This window comes from Haematobia irritans, chromosome 4, assembly GCF_050003625.1.
Source record: "Haematobia irritans isolate KBUSLIRL chromosome 4, ASM5000362v1, whole genome shotgun sequence".
NCBI classification, from domain to species: domain Eukaryota; kingdom Metazoa; phylum Arthropoda; class Insecta; order Diptera; family Muscidae; genus Haematobia; species Haematobia irritans.
Genome location: NC_134400.1, coordinates 214,742,665 through 214,764,266, shown reverse-complemented (window position 1 = coordinate 214,764,266; position 21,602 = coordinate 214,742,665). Strand labels below are relative to the sequence as shown.

General features: G+C 28.8%; 1 protein-coding gene across 1 annotated transcript; it reads left to right on the top strand.

Moving 5' to 3' along the window:
• Positions 1 to 268: 268 nt before the first annotated feature.
• Positions 269 to 1,171, top strand: LOC142236088 (arylalkylamine N-acetyltransferase-like 2). The gene has a single exon (XM_075307339.1). It carries the CDS (start codon positions 368 to 370, stop codon positions 1,037 to 1,039), a length of 672 nt encoding a protein of 223 aa, XP_075163454.1. The 5' UTR covers positions 269 to 367; the 3' UTR covers positions 1,040 to 1,171.
• The last annotated feature ends 20,431 nt before the right edge of the window (positions 1,172 to 21,602 follow it).

Sequence of the window (21,602 nt, the reverse complement as noted above, 5' to 3'; positions counted from 1 at the left end):
TTGACACCATGTCTGAAATCCCACGTGATCTGTCAAATACTAATGCATGAAAATCCTAACCTCAAAAGAATCACCCTTTATAATATGGGCCTATCAATCAATGTAAATCAAATATCATTATAGACATTTAGAATGATATGGCCGCTATGAGATAAATGCTCAGCGGTCATACTTCTTATCATGTCAACTTCGTTACGTACTGTACTCACACTCACTCACTCACTCACTCACTCTTTCATTACATGGTTATCAGAGGTGATGATAGTATTTTGTAAATTCCAAATAACCAAATGAATACCCCAAAGATTTAGTATGAAATAACTCGTTGATCTATCAATACAGAATTTCCAATATTTTAGTGCGCATCATGGTCGACAATCGCAGTAATTTCTTAGAAGATGCCACCATTGAAATTCGTGTAATCACCCAAGCTGATCGCAAGAGAGTATATGATTTTTTGGCTATGTATTTTTTTCCTGAAGAACCTTTGACCTACGGCAGTGAACCTAGAGATCTTATTGTGGTAGGTGAAGACTTTCTATTATCCAACATAGATTATGGTATGTGTTTAATGGCTGTTCTGAAGGATACCAATGAATTGGTGGGTCTTACAATGACTGGTCCCAAAGGTCCTGAAGATGCTGATCATATGCAAGTGGAAGCCGATGCTGAGGGTAATACCAAATGGGGCAACATTCTTAGATTTTTGGTGCAAATCGAACGGGAATCGAACGTCTTTGAAAGATACACTGTACCAAAAGTTTTGAATGTCATGGCCACTTGTGTAGATGTCAAAATGAGAGGACGAAATCTGGGCTCTCGTCTCTACAGTGCAGCCATTGATATGGCCAAGGCCAAAGGTTTTGAGGTAGTGACAGCCGATTGTACGAGTTTCTATTCGGCTCGCATTAAGGATCGTCTCGGATGGGATCTCATTAATGTCATCTATTACAAAGATTTCCTAGATGCGAATAATAAACAAATCTTTTGTCCTGATCCCCCTCATGAATGCTGTAAAACCTATGCTGTTCGTATATGAATTCAAGATTCGTTTACAAATTGTAAGGAATTTTGTGCATTTTTTTAATTTTAAATATAGTTTTAAATTTTACTATAATAATAAATATACTCTGATAATGGCAATTAAATAAAAATTCAGCAAATACACAAATATTGCGTCTGTAACACGTCAAAATATTGGTCTCAGACCTAATTAGGTATATATTATAGGCCGTTCCTTCGTCCGTCCGTCTGCAGAAGTCACGCTAAATTTCGAACGGAGAGAAGCTATATACTTGTATATTGTTCTTGATGTAGGTCGGATGGTGTTGAAAATGCGCCATATCGGATCACTTTTAGGTATAGCCCCATATAAACCGATCCCCAGATTTACCTTGCAGAGCATTTTGAAGGGACAAATTTCATACGATTCGCTTGAAATTTGATACTTGATGGTAAAATGTGACATCTAATCACAATGCACAAATTGGTCGCTATCCAAGGCCGTATTCAGGGGGGGGGGGATGAGGGGGATCAAACCCCCCCCGAAATGAATGAATATTTTTATATAAATAAATATATATTTTTAGCTGCATAGAAAAATCTTATCGAAGATGTTGAAGAAAAGCTGGAGGTTTTATTTTGAAAAACGCGTACACACAAAAAATTATCACCAAATTTTTTTCAATTAAACACTTAATTGAATTTGGAAACAGATTCAATTAATATGTTAATTGATTCAATTAATTATATAATCAAATCCGAATAAAAACCAATTAAGAAAATGATTGATATTTGTTACGTTTCCAATTAAAATATTAATTGATTCAATCAATTTGTTAATCAATTCGGAAATAATTTCAATTACAAACGTGATTGAAAATTTTTCCGTTTCCAATTACACATGTGATTGATCTAATCACCTTTGTGATTGAAATTGAATAATTTTGAGCAATGGAAAGAGCGAAAAGAGAACAAGAGAATGGGTATTTATTCAACAATGTATAATGGAGAGATCAGTCTGTGGAAGTAACTCATAACGAACGGTTGGGTTTTTGTTTTTCGTGTAAATTGAAAAACATGATTGGCGACATTTTGTCTGCTGCATTCAAAATGTGTGCATAAATATTTTGAACGCAACAACAAATCATAGCAAAGGGTTGAAATAAATAAAGTGTGCAACAACATATGGCCACGTGGTAAAGGTTTGAAAAAAAAAAATATATGAGAGAACGCATTTGAAATTACCTGTGTTTTGTGGCATTGTGAAAATGGAAAACAATCTACGTTTATTAAAGGTAAGAAATTGTGAAATGTGAATACCATTTTCCATTGAATCCTGTTTACATTAAACGGACTAAAATAATATATTTTTTATTCATTTCTTTTAGTGACCAATTTTATTTCGTGAAATTTACCAATTAATCCCATCAACTCCATCCTTTTATCAAATATATAAGAATATGTTTGCAATCAAAAATTGGGTACACTCACAGTTTTCTTAAAACCGGTATGAGTTTGTTGGAAGATTAACCTTGAAGTTGCGAAGTAGCGTTGGCATTAAATTGCATTTTGCATTTTTACCTGCCTTTTCCAGTTTGAACCCAAGTAGAGAGCAGTATGTCTGATATATAAACTAATGAGCTGAATTATGTAATGGTAAAAAAGTTCTTTCTTTTGGATTTTAAAATATGAAAAATATCCGAAAATAATAAAAATATTTATTTTCCATTTATATTTTTTCTATTTCCAGAATTTGCAAAGTATCATCAATATAATACCAAATATTACATTGCTTTGCCATTATTTTTGTCTTTGATTGGTTCAAATTTTAATAGACGATTTCAATGTGTGGAACTTTTGGAAAGAAATTGGTACTAAAATGAAATTACCGAGCTCCTTAATACACCTTTTTATGCTAAAAGACTACAACTGCAAAAGAAGATTATAAACCTGCAATCTGGAACTAAGAATTGAACTTGATATTCTATGCAGGTAATGTTTAACAAAATCAAGTTTTAATTGAACAAAATTAAATTCGAATTATTCTGTTTACTTTCAGAAAAACTAATTTAGCTTACAGGCTGCTGATTTATTGGAAATTGGAAATTTAGGCGCATCTACATATTAGAAGGAACATGCTGACATGGTTATTATTATAAGGAAGATAATGATTTATATAGTTTATTTATTCACCCTATAGTTGTTATTGATAGTAATTGTATGTGTAAGTTATGTTAGAACAGAACACAAATGACAAGAACCAAATTTATTTGTCTATTGCATAATTCAAAAAATAATAAAATATTAAATATGTGTTATTACCTATTCTTTTTTCTCTTTCTTCTTATTTACGACAAATGAATAGTTTAATTTTCTTTTGTAACAAACAGTATATGCTTAAACACCGACAGGTGCATATGATCTAGTTATTAGGCACCTTTAAACTATATTTTGTAAATTTATTTATAAAATATTTTGCAAATAAAATAAAAATAAAATAAATATGTTTTATAAGAAACACATATTTTCTTTTATTTAAAATAAAACTAAATACGATTTTGGGGTCGCAATATATACATTTTTTGATTGAAATTTATAGCCCATTTCAATTAATTATTTAATTGAATGAATCAAATAATTGATTGATTTTTGTTGCGAAATTAATTAAAACTTTAATTGATTCAATTAAAACTGTCATTGAGTTTTATGTTAAAAATCAATCATGTTTTTAATTGATTCAATCACACAATTAATTGATTCCGTGACAAAAGTCAATTAAATTTTTAATTGAAAATCGTGTTGGTTTTCTATCAAAATGGGTGATTGGTACTATCATTTTCGTGATTGAAGACATTTCAATTAAAAAAATTATTAAATCCGTGATTTTCGTGATTGAAATCAAAATTTTTTTTTGTGTGTACCTATAAAACTTGCACAAATCATAGAATACTAGTTGAAAAGCCCGTCAAACGACGGTCGAAAAAAACAAATTGTTTTTGTTCTCGCACCACAAATTTCATTTTTGGAAAATGCATTTCGGCTTTTTATGTTTGTTTGTTGTTCTTTTTGTGAACATGACTTGCTATGTTTGGCCATAACAACAACAACTAAACAGCCAAACACACAATTGTAAATGAAATGGCGCAAAACCTGCGAAAAGAACCTGCATAATTCAGCGATGGAAGCAATAAAGAGATATTTCCAAACGTGCATATTCTTTTAAAAATGTTGGTTACTTTGCCAGTTACTCAGGGATGGAAAATACAATTTTTAAGTAAGTACAAAAATTGTATTTTTTGAGCAAAAAGGTACTTTTTACTAAATTTCAACAAAAATTTCACTGGAAGATTATTGTCAAGAGACTGAATTTTAAAGAAAATAAAATTTTGACAAAATTTTCTATATAAATAAAATTTTGCAAAAATTTTCTATAGAAATAAAATTTTGCAAAAAAATTCTATAGAAAAAAATTTTCAATAGAAATAAAATTTTGACAAAATTTTCTATAAAAATAAAATTTTGCAAAAATTCTATATAGAAATAAAATTTTGACATTTTTTACCGAAATAAAAAATCGATAATATAGAATCGCATTCTTTATTTTTCGACTAAAACATTCTTGAAGTTCAATAAAATCCTGTTTTTGACTATGTCTTTTACAAAATCGAGATTTTCTTCCCACATGAACATGTCTGTTTTGCCATGTTTGTAAAAGACTATTAGCAAATAAGGTTGATAAAGACTTTCTCAAAATATTAAAATATTTTGTCAAAGCTATTGTACCATAAATCTGATATCGACTCAAAAATATATACACAAATGGTACTAAATCATTCGCGGGGGTACTACGGTACTGACCGGGGTGAAAAAGTTTTGAAAAAAGTACTATAGTACTGCATTTTCCATCCCTGCAGTTACTACGTGCTCATTCGAACGTTCATTTTCAACAATGAAGAGATTAAAGACGTATCTTAGAAATTCGACTAGCGAGAGTAGACTCAAAGGATTGGCATTAATGTCGGTTCATCGCCGAATAAATGTGCCGACTGAAGAAGTCATTGATTTATTTGCTGTCCAAAAAGCCCGTCGGCTCAATTTAATATTATAAAAATATTGTATACATACCTATGCATAAATAAAATTTTCTACACATGAGATTATATGAATATTTTTTTTTTAAAGTTGAACCCCCCCGAATTAAAATCCTGGCTACGGCCTTGTCGCTATCGGTTCATAAGTATATATTTACCCAATATAAACCGATCCTCAGATATGGCTTAGGGACACGGTTGGTTTTTTTCCTTTAATAATTGTTGTTGTTGTTTTATTTCAGCTTAAAACCATGCATTGACTAAACTTCAGGTGTAGCTTAACCAACAGAGGAAAAGAATGTTTGTCAAACTTATTTGGGAAAAGCCCTATAGACTGCAAGATGGTTGGATGGACGCAAATTTGACATTTTCTGTAGAAATAAAATGCTGGCAAAATTTTCTATAAAAATAAAATCTTTGGCAAAATTTTCTATAGATATAGAATTTTGACAACATTTTCTATAGAAATAAAATTTCAGTAAAATTTTCTATGGAAATAAACTTTTGACAAATTCTACTATAGAAATAAAATTTTGACAAAATTTTCTATTGAAAAAATTTTTGACCCAAATTTTCTATAGAAATGAAATTTTGAAAAATGTTTCTATAGAAATAAAAGTTTGTCAAAATTTTCTATAGGAATAAAAATTTGACAGAATCTTCTATAGAAATAACATTTTGGTAAAATTTCCTATGGGAAAAAAATTGTGGCAAAATTTTCTATAGAAATAAAATTTTTGACAAAATTTCCTATAGAAATAAAATTTTTACAAAATTTTCTATTGAAAAAAAAAAAAAAAATTGACACAATTTTTTTTTAGAAATAAAATGTTTTGTTTGTTATTGTTGGCTTCTCTTCAATCGTTATTGTTGTTTTTGATCTCAGCTTAAAGCCATGCATTGACTAAACTACAAGTGTAGCTTAACCAACAGAGGAAAAGTAATTTATTTGGGCAAAGCCCTATAGACTGCAAGATGGTTGGATGTACAGCTGTTTCGGAATTACCACATTCCTCATCAGCATCCTCTACTTGCAGCAAAACTATCAACCAATTATCAGAATAAATTCCAAAGTGAACTGCACTTGAACCTTCCGAAAAAAGGGGTTTGGAATGTGGTAATTCCGAAACAGCTGTACATCCAACCATCTTGCAGTCTATAGAGCTTTGCCCAAATAAATTTGACAAGAATACTTTTCCTCTGTTGGTTAAGCTACACTTGTAGTTTAGTCAATGCATGGCTTTAAGCTGAGATCAAAACGAAATAAAATGTCGACAAAATTTTCTATAGAAATAAAATTTTGACAAAATTTTCAATAGAAATAAAATTTTGGCAAAATTTGCTATAGAAATAAAACTTTGACAAACTTTTCTACAGAAATAAAATTTTGTCCTTTTTTTTCGTAGAAGTAAAAACTTGATAAAATTTTCTGTAGAAATAAAATGCTGGCAAAATCTTCTATAGAAATAAAATTTTCTATAGAAATAGAATTTTGACAACATTTTCTATAGAAATAAAATTTTGGTAAAATTTTCTATTGAAAAAATTTTTGGCCCAAATTTTCTACAGAAATTAAATTTTGGAAAAATTTCTATGGGAATAAAACTTTGTCAAAATTTTCTATAGGAATAAAAATTTGACAGAATCTTCTATAGAAATAACATTTTTGTAAAATTTCCTATAGAAATAAAATTTCTATAGAAATAAAATTTCTATAGAAATAAAATTTTGACAAAATTTTCTATAGAAATAAAATTTTTACGAAACTTTTTATTAAAAAAAAGACAAAATTTTCTATAGAAATAAATTTTAACAAAATTTTTTATAAATATAAAATTTTGGCAAAAGTTTTTATAGAAATAAAATTTTGACGAAATTTTCTATAGAAATAAAATTTTGACAAAATTTTCTATAGAAATAAAATTTTGACAAACTTGTCTATAGAAATAAAATTTTGACAAAATTGTCTATAGAAATAAATTTTGACAAAATTTTCTATAGAAATTAATTTTCTATTAAAATTAAAAATTGACAAAATTTTCTATAGAAATAGAATATTGACATAATTTTCTATAGAAATAAAATTTTGACAAACTTTTCTATAGAAATAAAATTTTGACAAAATTGTCTATAGAAATAAATTTTGACAAAATTTTCTATAGAAATAAAATTTTGACAAAATTTTCTATAGAAAAAAAATTTTGACAAAATTTTCTATAGAAATAAATGTTTGCCAAAATTTCCTACAGAAATGAAATTTTGACAAAATTTTCTATAGAAATAAAGTCTTCTATTAAAATTAAAATTGACAAAATTTTCGATAGAAATAAAATGTTGACAAAATTTTCTATAGAAATAAAACTTTGACAATCTTTTGTTTAGAAATAAAATTTTGACAAAATTTTCTATAGAAATAAAATTTCGGCATGGAAATAAACTTTTGACAAATTCTTCTATAGAAATCAAATTTTGTCAATTTTTTTTATAGAATTAAAAATTTGACAAAATTTTCTATAAAAATAAAATTTTCTATAGAAATAGAATTTTGACAACATTTCAGCAAAATTTTCTATGGAAATAAACTTTTGACAAATTCTTCTATAGATATAAAATTTTGGCAAAATTTTCTATTGGACAAATTTTTGGCCCAAACTTTCTATAGAAATAAAATTTTGGAAAAAATTTCTATAGAAGTCAAAATTTTCTATTGGAATAAAAATTTGACAAAATTTTCTATAGAAATAAAATTTTGACAAAATTGTCAATAGAAATAAAATTTTTACAAAATTTTCTATAAAAATAAAATTTTGACAAAATTTTCTATTGAAATAAAATTTTGACAAAATTTTCTATAGAAATACAATTTTGAAAAAATTTTCTATAGAAATAAAATTTTGACAAAATTTCCTATAGAAATAAAATTTTTACAAAATTTTCTATTGAAATAAAATTTTGATAAAATTTTCTATTGAAATAAAATTTTGAAAAAATTTTCTATATAAATAAAATTTTTGCAAAATTTTCTATATCAATAAAATTTTTGCAAAATTTTCTATGTAAATAAAACGTTGACAAAATTTTCTTTAGAAATAAAATTTTGACAAAATTTTCTGAAGGAATAACATTTTGACAAACTTTTCTATAGAAATAAAATTTCGACAAAATTGTCTATAGAAATAAAATTTTGACAAGCTTTTCTTCAGAATTTTGACAAAATTTTCTATAGAAATAAAATTTTGGCAAAATTTTCTACAGGAATAAAATTTTAACAAAATTTTCTATAGAAATAAAATTTTGACAAAATTTGCTATAGAAATAAAATTTTGACAAAATTTGCTATAGAAATAAAATTGTGTAAAAAAAAGGCTTCTATAGAAATAAAATTTTGACAAAATTTTTGATAGAAAAATAAAATTTTGACAAAACTTTTGTGAAAAATAAATTTTTTCAAAATAATATTTTTATTATTGTGGTAGATTATTTTTGTCTCAAGTGGCAACCGTGCTTGCGGAGCGTCTTGTATTAGTAAATTTCATCCGATGCGATTAAAATGTGGTACGAGGTGTTAGTATGTGGCCTCTAATAACCATGCAATAAATTGATCTATATCGGTCCATAATTAGACGTATATGTTACTACCCAAAAAAAATCGATCCTCATATTTGATTTACGAAACTTCTTGGAGATACAATTTGAAATTTGGTAGGTGATGTCAATATGTAACTTGTAACCACCATGCAAAAATTAGTCCATAATTATAAAAATCGATACCAAGAGTTTACTTCTAGAGCCTCCTAGGCAAAAAAATTCCTTCTGATTTCTACTAATCATGGAAAATTTGGTCCATATCAGTTCATAACTATAGCATATACCACAAAGTTTGAGTTCCGGAGCTTCATTGAGGAATACAATTTCATCCCATGTGCTTGGCTCTCTAATTCACTTATCTTTAATTTAGGTTTTCTAGATTTATTGAAAATTATATCGATTTAAATATTTTATCAGTAAATTTATTTATCGAGAAGTTTAACACTTTTCTTATTGTCTGTAAATTATTTTCTTTTTTCTACCATTCAAGGAAATGTGAAATATCTAACAAAGTCCCTTTTGGTGTGGTTAACTTAAACTACAAAATACTCTTGAAAAATGCCAATCATAAAGAAACCCAAAAATTCTTAAAGATATTTACAAGATATCTTTTGAATTTGAATAATTGAATAAAATAAAGAGTTTAAGTTACATCAAATAATTCCATGAATATGAGTAACCTAAACAACCACCACACAACGGCCATAAGAATTCTAATAAATAGGAATTTTGGAGTATGTGTGCATGTGTGTGTGTATGACTGAGTATAAGGATATTTTACTTCTTGAAACCATATTTGGTTTCGAAAGAATATAATTTACAATATGATAATCAGTTTTAATAGAATTCCCATGAATTGTTTCAAAAATGTCTGCTTCTGATGCAAATGAAAATCAAGCTATTTACTTTATATCCTTGTTAAATATACATACATATGAGTATGAGGATGAGTATATAACACATACATAGTCACACACATATATAAATATCATATCACTTGTTGTGGATGGTGAAAATATTTGTCTGTATGTGCGTTTGTTGAGATACGTGGTAATGTTGGTTGTGTGCTTGACTTTGATTGTGGACTGTATGCAAATATGATGATGTTGATGAACAAATGAGACTATTTACTTAATTTGTTAAATGTAAAAATCCTTTTCCCAATTTCAACTTAGGGTCAAAAACAGATTTGTTTACGTCTGAGTTTAATTTTCCCTCAACTGTCAGTTGAGGAGTTTCCCAACAAGCTGAAGCAATATAAAGTAACATCCATCTTCAGTTTGTTGATCTTCAAGTGTATTAGCACTGGCCATGCCACACCACACCATTCAATCTGTTTTCATTTCTTTCAGGTTTGATGCGAAATTCAGATGTTACTTCCTCTAAAATGTAAATTTACTATCAGTTTACTAAACGAAATAGAAGAAAAATGTTGCCAAACAGCATGTATTACAGAAGGCCTTTTACATCCACTGAAAGTAATGATTTCTTTTCAAAATTTTCAATAGAAAAAATATTTGGCAAAATTTTCTATAGCAATAAAATTTTGGCAAAATTTTCTTTAGAAATAAAATTTTGAGAAAACTTTCCATAAAACTAAAATTTTGAGATCATGTTCCTATAAAAATAGAATTTAGACAAAATTTTCTTTAGAAATAACATTTTGACAAAATTTTCTTTACCAATAAAATTTTGACAGAATTTCCTATAGAAATAGAAATTTGATAAAATCTTCTATAGAAATAAAATTTTGACAAAATTTTCGTTAGAAATAAAATTTTGAGAAAATTTTCTATAAAAATAAAACTGTGGCAAAATTATCTATAGAAACAGAAATTTTGGCCAAATTTTCTTTAGAAATAAAATTTTGAGAAAATATACTATAGAAATAAGATTTTGACAAGAATTTCGTTAGAAATAAAATAAAAAAAAAATTCTATAATAATAAATAAAATTTTGACAAAATTTTCTATAAAAATTTTCTGCAAAAAAAAAATTTTGACAAAATTTTCTATAGAAATGCAATTTTGACGAAATTTTTTGTAGAATTGAAGTTTTGACAAAATTTTCTTTAGAGATAAAATTTTAACAAAATTTTCTTTAGAAATAAAATTTTGGCAAAATTTTCTCTACTAATAACATTTTGGCAAAATTTTCTAAAGCAATAAACTTTTGACAAAGTTTTCCATAGCAATACAATTTTGGCAAAATTTTCTATAGAAAAGAAATTTTGACAACATTTGCTATAGAAATAAAATTTTAACAAAATTTTCTATAGAAATTAAATGTTGACAAAATTTGCTACAGAAATAACATTTTGAGAAAATTTTCTATTGAAATAAAATTTTGGCGAAATTTTCTATAGGAATAAAATTTTGGCAAAATTTTCTTTAGAAATAAAATTTTAGCAAAATTTTCTTTAGAAATAAAATTTTAACAAAATTTTCTATAGAAATAAAATGTTGACAACATTTGCTATAGAAATAAAATTTTGGCAAAATTTTCTATAGAAATAAAATTTTGCAAAATTTTCTTTAGAAATAAAATTTAGAGCACATTTTCTATAGAGATAAAATTTTGGCAAAATTTTCTTTAGAAATAAAATTGTGACAAAATTTTCTTTAGAAAAAAAATTTTGAGAACGTTTTCCTTAAAAATAAAATTGTGACAAAATTTTCTATAAAAATAAAATTTTTGCAAAATGTATGTATAAAAATACAATTTTGGAAATATTTTCTATACAAATAAAATTTTGACAAAATTTTCTATAAAAATAAAATTTTGACAAAATTTTCTATAAAAATAAAATTTTAACAAAATTTTCTATAGAAATTAAATGTTGACAAAATTTGCTATAGAAATAACATTTTGAGAAAATTTTCTATTGAAATAAAATTTTGGCAAAATTTTCTATAGGAATAAATTTTTTTTAAAAATATTATTGAGTGTTGTTGACCTATTTTATGTTTATTCTGATTATTAATTTTGTTCGGCTTGAGGTCATAGAAACATTCGATTATTAATTTGTTTTAATATTTATTTCCAATATTTCGGTTAGTGCCACTAACCATCTTCTGAGATTTTGGCAAAATTTTCTTTAGAAATACAATTTTGGTAACATTTTCTTTAGAAATAAAATTTTAACAAAATTTTCTATAGAAATAAAATTTTGGCAAAATTTTCTATAGAAGCACAATTTTGCAAAATTTTCTTTAGAAATAAAATTCTGAGAAAATTTTCTTTAGAAATTAAATTTTTGGCAAAATCTTCTTTAGAAATAAAATTTTGGCAAAATTTTCTATGGAAATGAAATTGTTACAAACTTTTCTATAGAAATGAAATTTTTACAAAATTTTCTTTAGAAATAAAATGGCGACAAAATTTTCTTTAGAAATAAAATTTTGAGAAAATTTTCTTTAAAAATAAAATTGTGGCAAAATTTTCTATAAAAATAAAATTTTGGCAAAATTTTCTATAAAAATAAAATTTTGACAAAATTTTCTGTAAAAATAAAATTTTAACAAACTTTTCTATAGAAATTAAATGTTGACAAAATTTGCTATAGAAATAACATTTTGAGAAAATTTTTTATTGACATAAAATTTTGGCAAAATTTTTTATAGAAATTACAATTCTGATAATTGGTTGATAGTTTTGCTGCAAGTAGAGGATGCTGACAAGGAATGTGGTAATTCCGAAACAGCTGTACATCCAACCATCTTGCAGTCTATAGGGCTTTGCCCAAATAAATTTGACAAGCATACTTTTCCTCTGATGGTTAAGCTACACTCGTAGTTTAGTCAATGCATGGTTGTAAGCTGAGATCAAAAACAACAATAAATGAAATTTTGACAAAATTTTCTTTAGAAATAAAATTTTGGCAAAATTTTCTATTAAAATAAAATTTTAGCAAAATTTTCTATTAAAATAAAATTTTAGCAAAATTTTCTATTAAAATAAAATTTTAGCAAAATTTTCTATAAAAATAAAATTTTGCAAAATTTTCTATAGAAATAAAATTTTGGGAAAATTTTCTATAGAAATAAAATTTTGGCAAAGTTTACTATTGAAATAAAATTTTCTCAAAATTTTCTATAGATATGAAATTGTGACAATATTTTCTTTAAAAATAAAATTGTGACAAAATTTTCTTTAGAAATAAAATTGTGAGAACATTTTCTTTAAAAATAAAATTTTGGCAAAATTTTCTATAGAAATAAAGAAAATTTTGGCAACATTTTCTATAAAAATAAAGTTTTGGCTAAGTTTTCTATAAAATTACATTTTGTCAAAATTTTCTATAGAAATAAAATGTTCACAAAAATTCTTATAGCAATAAAATTTTGACAAAATTTTTTATAGAAATAAAATTTTGGCAAAATTTTCCATAAAAATAAAATTTTGGCAAAATTTTCTATAAAAATAAAATTTTGGCAAAATTTTCTATAAAAAAAACTTGGCAAAATTTTCTATAAAAATAAAATTTTGGGAAAATTTTCTATAGAAATGAAATTGTTACAAAATTTTCTTTAGAAATAAAATTGTGACAAAATTTTCTTTAGAAATAAAATTGTGACAAAATTTTCGTTAAAAATAAAATTTTGAGAAAATTTTCTTTAAAAATAAAATTTTGAGAAAATTTTCTTTAAAAATAAAATTGTGGCAAAATTTTCTACAAAAATAAAATTGTGGCAAAATTTTCTATAAAAATAAAATGTTGGCAAAATTTTCTGTAAAAATAAAATTTTGACAAGTTTTTTTATAGAAATAAAATTTTGACAAATTTTTTTATAGAAATGAAATTTTGACAAAATTTTCTTTAGAAATAAAATGTTGGCAAAATTTTCTATAGAAATAAAATGTTGGCAAAATTTTCTATAAAAATAAAATTTTAGCAAAATTTTCTATAAAAATTAAATTTTGGCAAAATTTTCTATAGAAATAAAATTTTGGCAAAATTTTCTATAGAAATGAAATTGTGACAAAATTTTCTTTAGAAATAAAATTTTGAGAAAAGTTTCTTTAAAAATAAAATTGTGGCACAATTTTCTATACAACTAATTTTTGGCAAAATTTTCTATAAAAATAAAATTTTGGCAACATTTTCAATAAAAATAAAATTTGAGAAAATTTACTATAGAAATACGATGTTGACAAGATTTTTGTTAGAAATAACATTTTGAGAAAATTTCCTATGAAAATAAAGCCGGCTATCATGCAAAACCTTTTTTTCGGAAGGTTCAAGTGTGGTTCATTGTTGGGTTTAATGAACTGCCTAAATTTATTCTGATAATTGGTTGATAGTTTTGCTGCAAGAAGAGGATGCTCATGAGGAATGTGGTAATTCCGAAACGTGTGTCCATCCAACCATCTTGCAGTCTACAGGGCTTTGCCCAAATAAATTTGACAAACATTCTTTTCCTCTGTTGGTTAAGCTACACTTGTAGTTTAGTCAATGCATGGTTTTAGGCTGAAATCAAAAAACAACAACAATGAAAATAAAATTTTGGCGAAATTTTTTATAGAAATAAAAGTTTGGCAAAATTTTCTATAAAAATAAAATTTTGGCAAATTTTTCTATAAAATTACATTTTGTCAAAATTTTCTATAGAAATAAAATGTTCACAAAATTATCTCTAGAAATAAAATGTTGACAAAATTTTCTATAAAAATAAAATATCGACAAAATTTTCTATAAAAATAAAATTTTGGCAAAATTTTCTATAAAAATAAAATTTTGACAAAACTTTTTATAGAATTAAAATTTTGGACAACATTCAATTTCTTTGGAAATTTTAATTTTCGTGTTATTTCATAGATCAATTGTGAGAAAGTGCTCCCTTTTTGTAGATGTAGTCCTGTGAAAGCTAAAGCGTTAAAACATTAAAAATTCGATTCATTTACAATTCAAAATATAATTGTCGCTAATATGAGGGATTATTCATTCAATCATTTTTTTAATTAACCACAAAAATTTGACCAAAAATTAAAAAAAAAAAAATGTTTTTTAAAAAATCACATAATTAAAAAAAAAGTGGTATTCAGAAGTTCTTTATCTATCATTTTGCATATTATGTAGTTCTTCGGAGGAATCGGTGACCTTTAAGGGTTAAACGAAAGTCATTCTGTGCTTCCATATTTCATCCATAATGCCTTTATAAAAGGCCTTACGGTCTTAATAAGATTCTACATTTGATCTTCACAACTGTTCACATACCTTGGGATTTGTGAAAATCTTTGCCAAATATAACAGGAAATGTTAAAAGATTCCTTTCAGATGTTTCTCGGTGATGGTAAGGTTGTAAGGTTTTGAGGTTGAATTTAATCATTTAACAAAATTTCAATTTGGTTTCAACAAAATATTTGCCATGGTCGTTGTTATCCTATCACTCCTACTATCCAATCATTATTCTTATGTTGGGATTGCTTAAATTTAGAAGGATTTAAATATGGGCCCACCTACCACCCATACTAACTTCGACTTCTAGTTATTCATCCAGACGCCTTAAATGTATCTGGCATATCCATCTCATGGATATATGTTTCCTTTTTGGGGATTTTTGACCGTATGTCCATCTAGTTAAGCAAACAGCAACAGTTATTCTCCTTGTAGCTCATGCCTTAAGTGTTGCTTAACGAGAAACTTTGGAGTGGCTACCACACGCACCACAAAACGGCAGTGATGGACAACCCTAGAGGCCATGCTGACATTAACACAATTATTTTTGAAGTTTATTTACCTTGGGGTAGAGAAGTGTAGAATAGGTGATAGGTGGGCTAAAATCTTGATGGACCGAACTTGTGACTTTAAAATGGCCGAATAAAAAACTTTAAAGAAAGCTGGTTCGAATAGAGGCAGAATATTTTGTTGTTATTTAATTGAGAAGATTTCAAATTTTAAGTTATAGCCATGGTAAGACTACATAAAATATCCAGAAAAACGGAGTTCCCAGATTTTTTTTTGTAGCTGCAGTGTCTATTTTATAAGCTACCTAGAAATTCATCAAGCATTTCACAATTTTATGAAGATTCTTTAAAAATGCGCCAACTGGGATAGATTACAATCAGTTTTTATACCCTAAACCACATAGTGGTCAGGGTATAATAAGTTTGATCGGCCAAAAAATGTGCCTACCAGAAATATTGATTTTAGACCCCATAAAATATATACCGATCGACTCAGAATCACCTCCTGAGTCGATCTAGCGCTTGGTGTCCGTCCGTCCGTCCGTCTGTCCATGTATTTGTTGTTCACAGGATTCCGGTCGCAATTATTAACCGATTTTGATGAAATTTGGTACAGGGAGTTTTTTGGGCACAAGGACGAACGCTATTGAATTTGGAAGAAATCGGATCAAATTTAGATATAGCTCCCATATATATGTATCGCCCGATCTCGACAAATGGGGTCACGTTGCGTTTTTTTTTCAGACGGATCGTCACCAAATTTGGCAAAAGCTAATCTTTTCCATCGCCCTTCAAGTCTGCAAAATTTCATCCAAATCGGTTCAGATTTAGATATAGCTCTCATATATATATGTATCGCCCGATTTTTCTAAATTTGGCCATAAAACCCTTATTTATCAACCGATCTTACTCAAATTTGGCTAAATGTAGTCTTCTATAGCACTTACTATATGTGCAAAAAATCATCGAAATCGGTTCAGATTTAGCTATAGCTCCCATATATATGTACCGCCCGATTTTTCTAAATTTGGCCATAAAAACCTTATTTATCAACCGATCTTACTCAAATTTGGCTAAATGTAGTTTTTTATAGCACTTACTATATGTGCAAAAAATCATAGAAATTGGTTCAGATTTAGATATAGCTTCCATATATATGCATCGCTCGATTTTCCCAAATTTGGCCATAGTACTCTTATTTATTAACCAATGTTACTCAAATTTCAAATTTTGATGTACTAGCCGATCGTACTTATACGTACTTGTAGCTCTTACATAAGAATATTGCTCGATTTTTACAAATTTGTATTTATTACCCACACTAATTTAACGAATTTCTCTTTTTTAATAATGGGCTCAATATTAGTGGCATACTAACTCCGTAGGTGCAATATCAACACAGCCAGTGTTGCTAGAAGTAAGGCAAATTCCCTATATGTAGGGTTTTTCTAATATTTAGCGTCTTGTAGGGACGTAGGGCCACAATGTAGGACATTTTCACTCAACATAATTTGTAATAATTTTTACATTTTGGTGGCTCTATAGGAGGAAATCAGAAGCCGGCAAGGCTTGATCTTTAACAATGTGTGGTAAACTTTATTCCTGTAGAAAATTTTGTCAACATTTTATTTCTATAGAACATTTTGTCAAAATTGTATTTCTATAGAAATTTTTTTCAAAATATTATTTCTATAAAAAAGTTTCTCAAAATTTTATTTCTGTGGAATTTTGTCTGAAAATTTTATTTCTATAGAAAAATTTCTCACAAAAATTTGTTTATAGTAACTTTTTCCAAAATTTTATTTTTATAAAGATTTAACAAAAAAGACCATGGTCGTAATACAAATTTATATTCTAAGTTATATACGTTGCATATTCATGTTTTAAGATAATAAAGTACTTAGAACCATTTTTGTTTTGTAAAATTTTTTAAATTTAACGAAAAATATAGTAGGGAAAATTGTTTGGGAATGTATAGGAAAGTAGGGAACTTTTTTTGTCCTTGTAGGGTAAACCGAACGTTTTCCCTGGCAACATTGACTATGAGCTATAGTCAGATTGACACAAAGCACCCATAGACATGTACCCCTTAATTTTCTTAAATATGCAACTGCGGTTTATCTCCCAGACCTATATGTTACCCCACAAATGCTTATGATTACTAATTCTGTAATGGTGGTTTAGGGTATGATATAGTCGGCCCCGCCCGACTTTCTACTTTACTTACTTGTTATTTGCTCGAATTGGCTACGACTTATGACCTTATAACGGCCGACAAAGCCACCAAACGCTATACGAAAGGGACTCTGCGGTATTCTGGTCTATTTCCGGTGAACCACTGTCTTGAGATGATCGACACTCTGGTATTTTTTAATTCTATTCTTATACTCCAAAATGCCCAAGGGGGCAAACCGCGGTACAATGGTTAGCATGTCCGCCTTGCATACATAGGGTCGTGGGTTTAAACCAGTTTTGACCGAAGTCTAAAGAGTTTTTCACAGGAGGATTATTCCCTCTCAGTAATGCTGGTATCATAATAGACTGACTGAATAGTCAAAAAGAGCTTGAAATATCGGGCTGCCACCATATCTAACCTAACCTGCCCAGGGGTTTTATACTGTCTTTAGGGTATTTCCCGATATTGTTCGGGATTTATTTTGACTCCATGATCGATGAATACGAGCAGTGAGCGACCTTTGCTAGTTACGGCGTTTCACACAATTACGATCGACGGCGCTTGAGTTCTGGTGGCCAATGGAAGGTGTACATTTTCAGCTGATCACTTTAGCAAGTACATCCGTTTGGAATATGTTTTCAGCGGAGAAAACCAAAATCGATAATTGGCCACTTTTGTACAAGCGAAGCAATTTCTTGACTCTTTCCAGTCTATTTTTGTGGTGCATCAGTGAGCTTTTGGACTTTTGAAAACTTCAACGGCTTTTGTCCAAGCTCATTTTTCAATGTGGGTTGCATCAGTTCTCGCTGAAAATAACTAATGGGCACTTTTCTTCACTTTTCCGATAATTTCTACACGGATGAAAAAGACTGTTTTTCATATGTTTGACTATAAACATTATATGTTTGGAACACAAATTTTTAAACACAATATTTTTGAATGCAAGCATATAATGTTCATAAACTAGCATAACATGTTTGGGACATATATGTTAATATGTTAGAACATATTATGTTTGGGACATAAAATGTTTGTAAATATAATATGCTTGGATGCAAACATATATTAATTTAGAAATAGCCTATAAACATATATGTGTTTAGTAGCTTGGAGCGCTATTTAACAGGGAGCGATATTGAATTAAGTTGGTGGTTGTTGCTTGTTATTACAAAATTAACATTTTATTTTTCCTTGGGCAATTGATCAGCTACTTCTTTGATCCTTACAAACTGTGTGGTCCGCTGTTCGAATCCCCGTCCGGCAAAAGGTAAAATTAAAACAAGTATATACGGCCGTAAGTTCGGCCAGGCCGAATCTTATGTTCCCTCCACCATGGATTGTGTAGAAATTTCTACGAAAGACTGTCATCCACAAATTTCAACTCACATGGTTGTTAAATATCATATGCTACCACCACGTACCAAATTTTAACCAGATCGGATTAATTTTGCTTCTCCAAAAGGCACCGGAAGTCAAATCAGGGGATCGGTTTATATGGGGGCTATATATGGTTATGGACCGATATGAACCAATTCCTGCATGGTTGTTGTATACCCTATACTAACATCACGTACCAAATTTCAACCGAATGGGAAGAATTTTGCTCTTCCAAGGTGCTCCGGAGGTCAAATCTGGGGATCGGTTTATATGGGGCCTATATATAATTATGGACCGATATCGACCAATTTTTGCATGGGTGTTTGAGGCCATATATTAACATCACGTACCAAATTTCAACTGAATCAGATGAATTTTGGTCTTTTAAGAGGCTCCGGAGGTCAAATCTGGTGATCGGTTTATATGGGGGCTATATATAATTATGGACCGATATGGACCAATTTTTGCATGGTTGTTAGAGACCATATACTAACACCATGTACCAAATTTGAGCCGAATCGGATGAAATTTGCTTCTCTTAGAGGCTCCGCAAGCCAAATCGGGGGATCGGTTTATATGGGTCTATATAAAATTATGAACCGATGTGAACCAATTTTTGCACGGTTGTTAGAGACCATATACTAACACCATGTACCAAATTTCAGCCGGATCGGATGAAAATTGTTTCTCTTAGAGGCTCTGCAAGCCAAATTTGGGGGTCCGTTTATATGGGGGCTATATATAATTATGGACCGATGTGGACCAATTTTTGCATGGTTGTTAGAGATCATATACTAACACCATGTACCAAATTTCAGCCGTATCGGATGAAATTTGCTTCTCTTAGAGGCCTCGCAAGCCAAATTTGGGGGTCCGTTTATATGGGGGCTATACGTAAAAGTGGACCGATATGGCCCATTTGCAATACCATCCGACCTACATCAATAGCAACTACTTGTGCCAAGTTTCAAGTCGATAGCTTGTTTCGTTCGGAAGTTAGCGTGATTTCAACAGACGGGCGGACGGACGGACGGACATGCTCAGATCGACTCAGAATTTCACCACGACCCAGAATATATATACTTTATGGGGTCTTAGAGCAATATTTCGATGTGTTACAAACGGAATGACAAAGTTAATATACCCCCCATAGGTTAAAGTGGCAGCCCGATTAAATTTCAGGCTCACTTAGACTATTCAGTCCATTGTGATAAATGGTGGAGGGTATAATAAAAAAAATCATACAATTGAATAATTTCTTCTACAATGTTTGTATTACAGAAAAAGGTGCTGAGAACTAAAAAATCTCGTGGAAGTGAGAAAGATGTGGGGGAATATACAATTGGGCAGAAACAAAATTTTGAGCATTCAGGTCGAAAACCTATGTTGTTAGCACCTATATTACCTGTTTATTTTCATAATTCATTATGATTGTAAATATATAAATAAATAAATAAAATTTTGAGCACAATATTGTTTGGGAGAATTTTTTTTAAGCATATACTTTTTTGGGTGCAAAATGCTTCCAAACATATTATATGGTCACATAATAACATATTGTTTTTTGGAAGACAACATTATTGAATTTGGATGCAAAAATACAAAATGTTTGGAACTTAGACTACCCAAACATATATTGTTTAGACCAATATGCTTTCAAACATATTATATATTGGAAGAGATCAAACATATAAATGTTTGGGCAATACCCAAAAATATATATGCTTGAAGCAAAATATGTTTGGGAGTATATGTTACAGAAGCGATTTTTTGTGAGCGTGTAGAGTCGTTACTTTTTTCGTCCACTTTTTGGACGCGAAACACCACTGACGGTAACACTGTAAAGAGAAACAAATGTAAGAGAAGCAAAAGATTTATTTACATTGAAATGTTGTTTAAATTAAAGCAATCGAACTATCATGCTTGAGTTTCATCACGAAGTTATTCATATTTCCGAATCCAACAGATCAAAATGCTTTTGTAAATTTGTAAACAAAGTAATGGACTGGCACTGGAATAAATCTTACAGGTGTCAGATGAGCGGGTTCGAAATGGTAGCTGCCTGAAGTGGGCTGCAATACATATGAGCCACATCATATATGAAATCAATTACAGAAGCTTCAGAGGAGTTTAAATTACAGTTGAAACCAAGACGCACCGTTTGCAAAGTGAACATGATAACCTTGCACAACTCTCTGTTTCTGGGTTAAGGTTTCGCAAGTCATGACATTCACATAAATCATCTCTACAATGGGAATTTCTCTCACATATCGACTCAAAGGATTGCCCACTTCAGATGTTGGCAGTTGTATTTGACATTAAACTTGGTAATGGTCGTTGTTGGCATTATCCAGTTAAACTGTTTCGCACACATGCAATTGCCCATTCCCATGATATGATGCACAATGGTATGGCCTGTATCTCACATCAAGAGGGACGAAATTTAATTTCCTTTATTGTAATGCCATCATGTCCATCATGGAATGCTGTTTTGCATTTTGATAATCTGTCGCATTGGGATGTAATTTCAGATAATGCAGCAAGAGCAACATGTATGCATGCTCCTCCATTCAGTGTTGTTTTATTTTGTCTTGCTTGCGTGAGTGTGTGTGTGTGCCTGCCATTGTCAATGCCATTGCCTGCATCATAGCCAGATCTACATACGATGTTAGTCCACGATA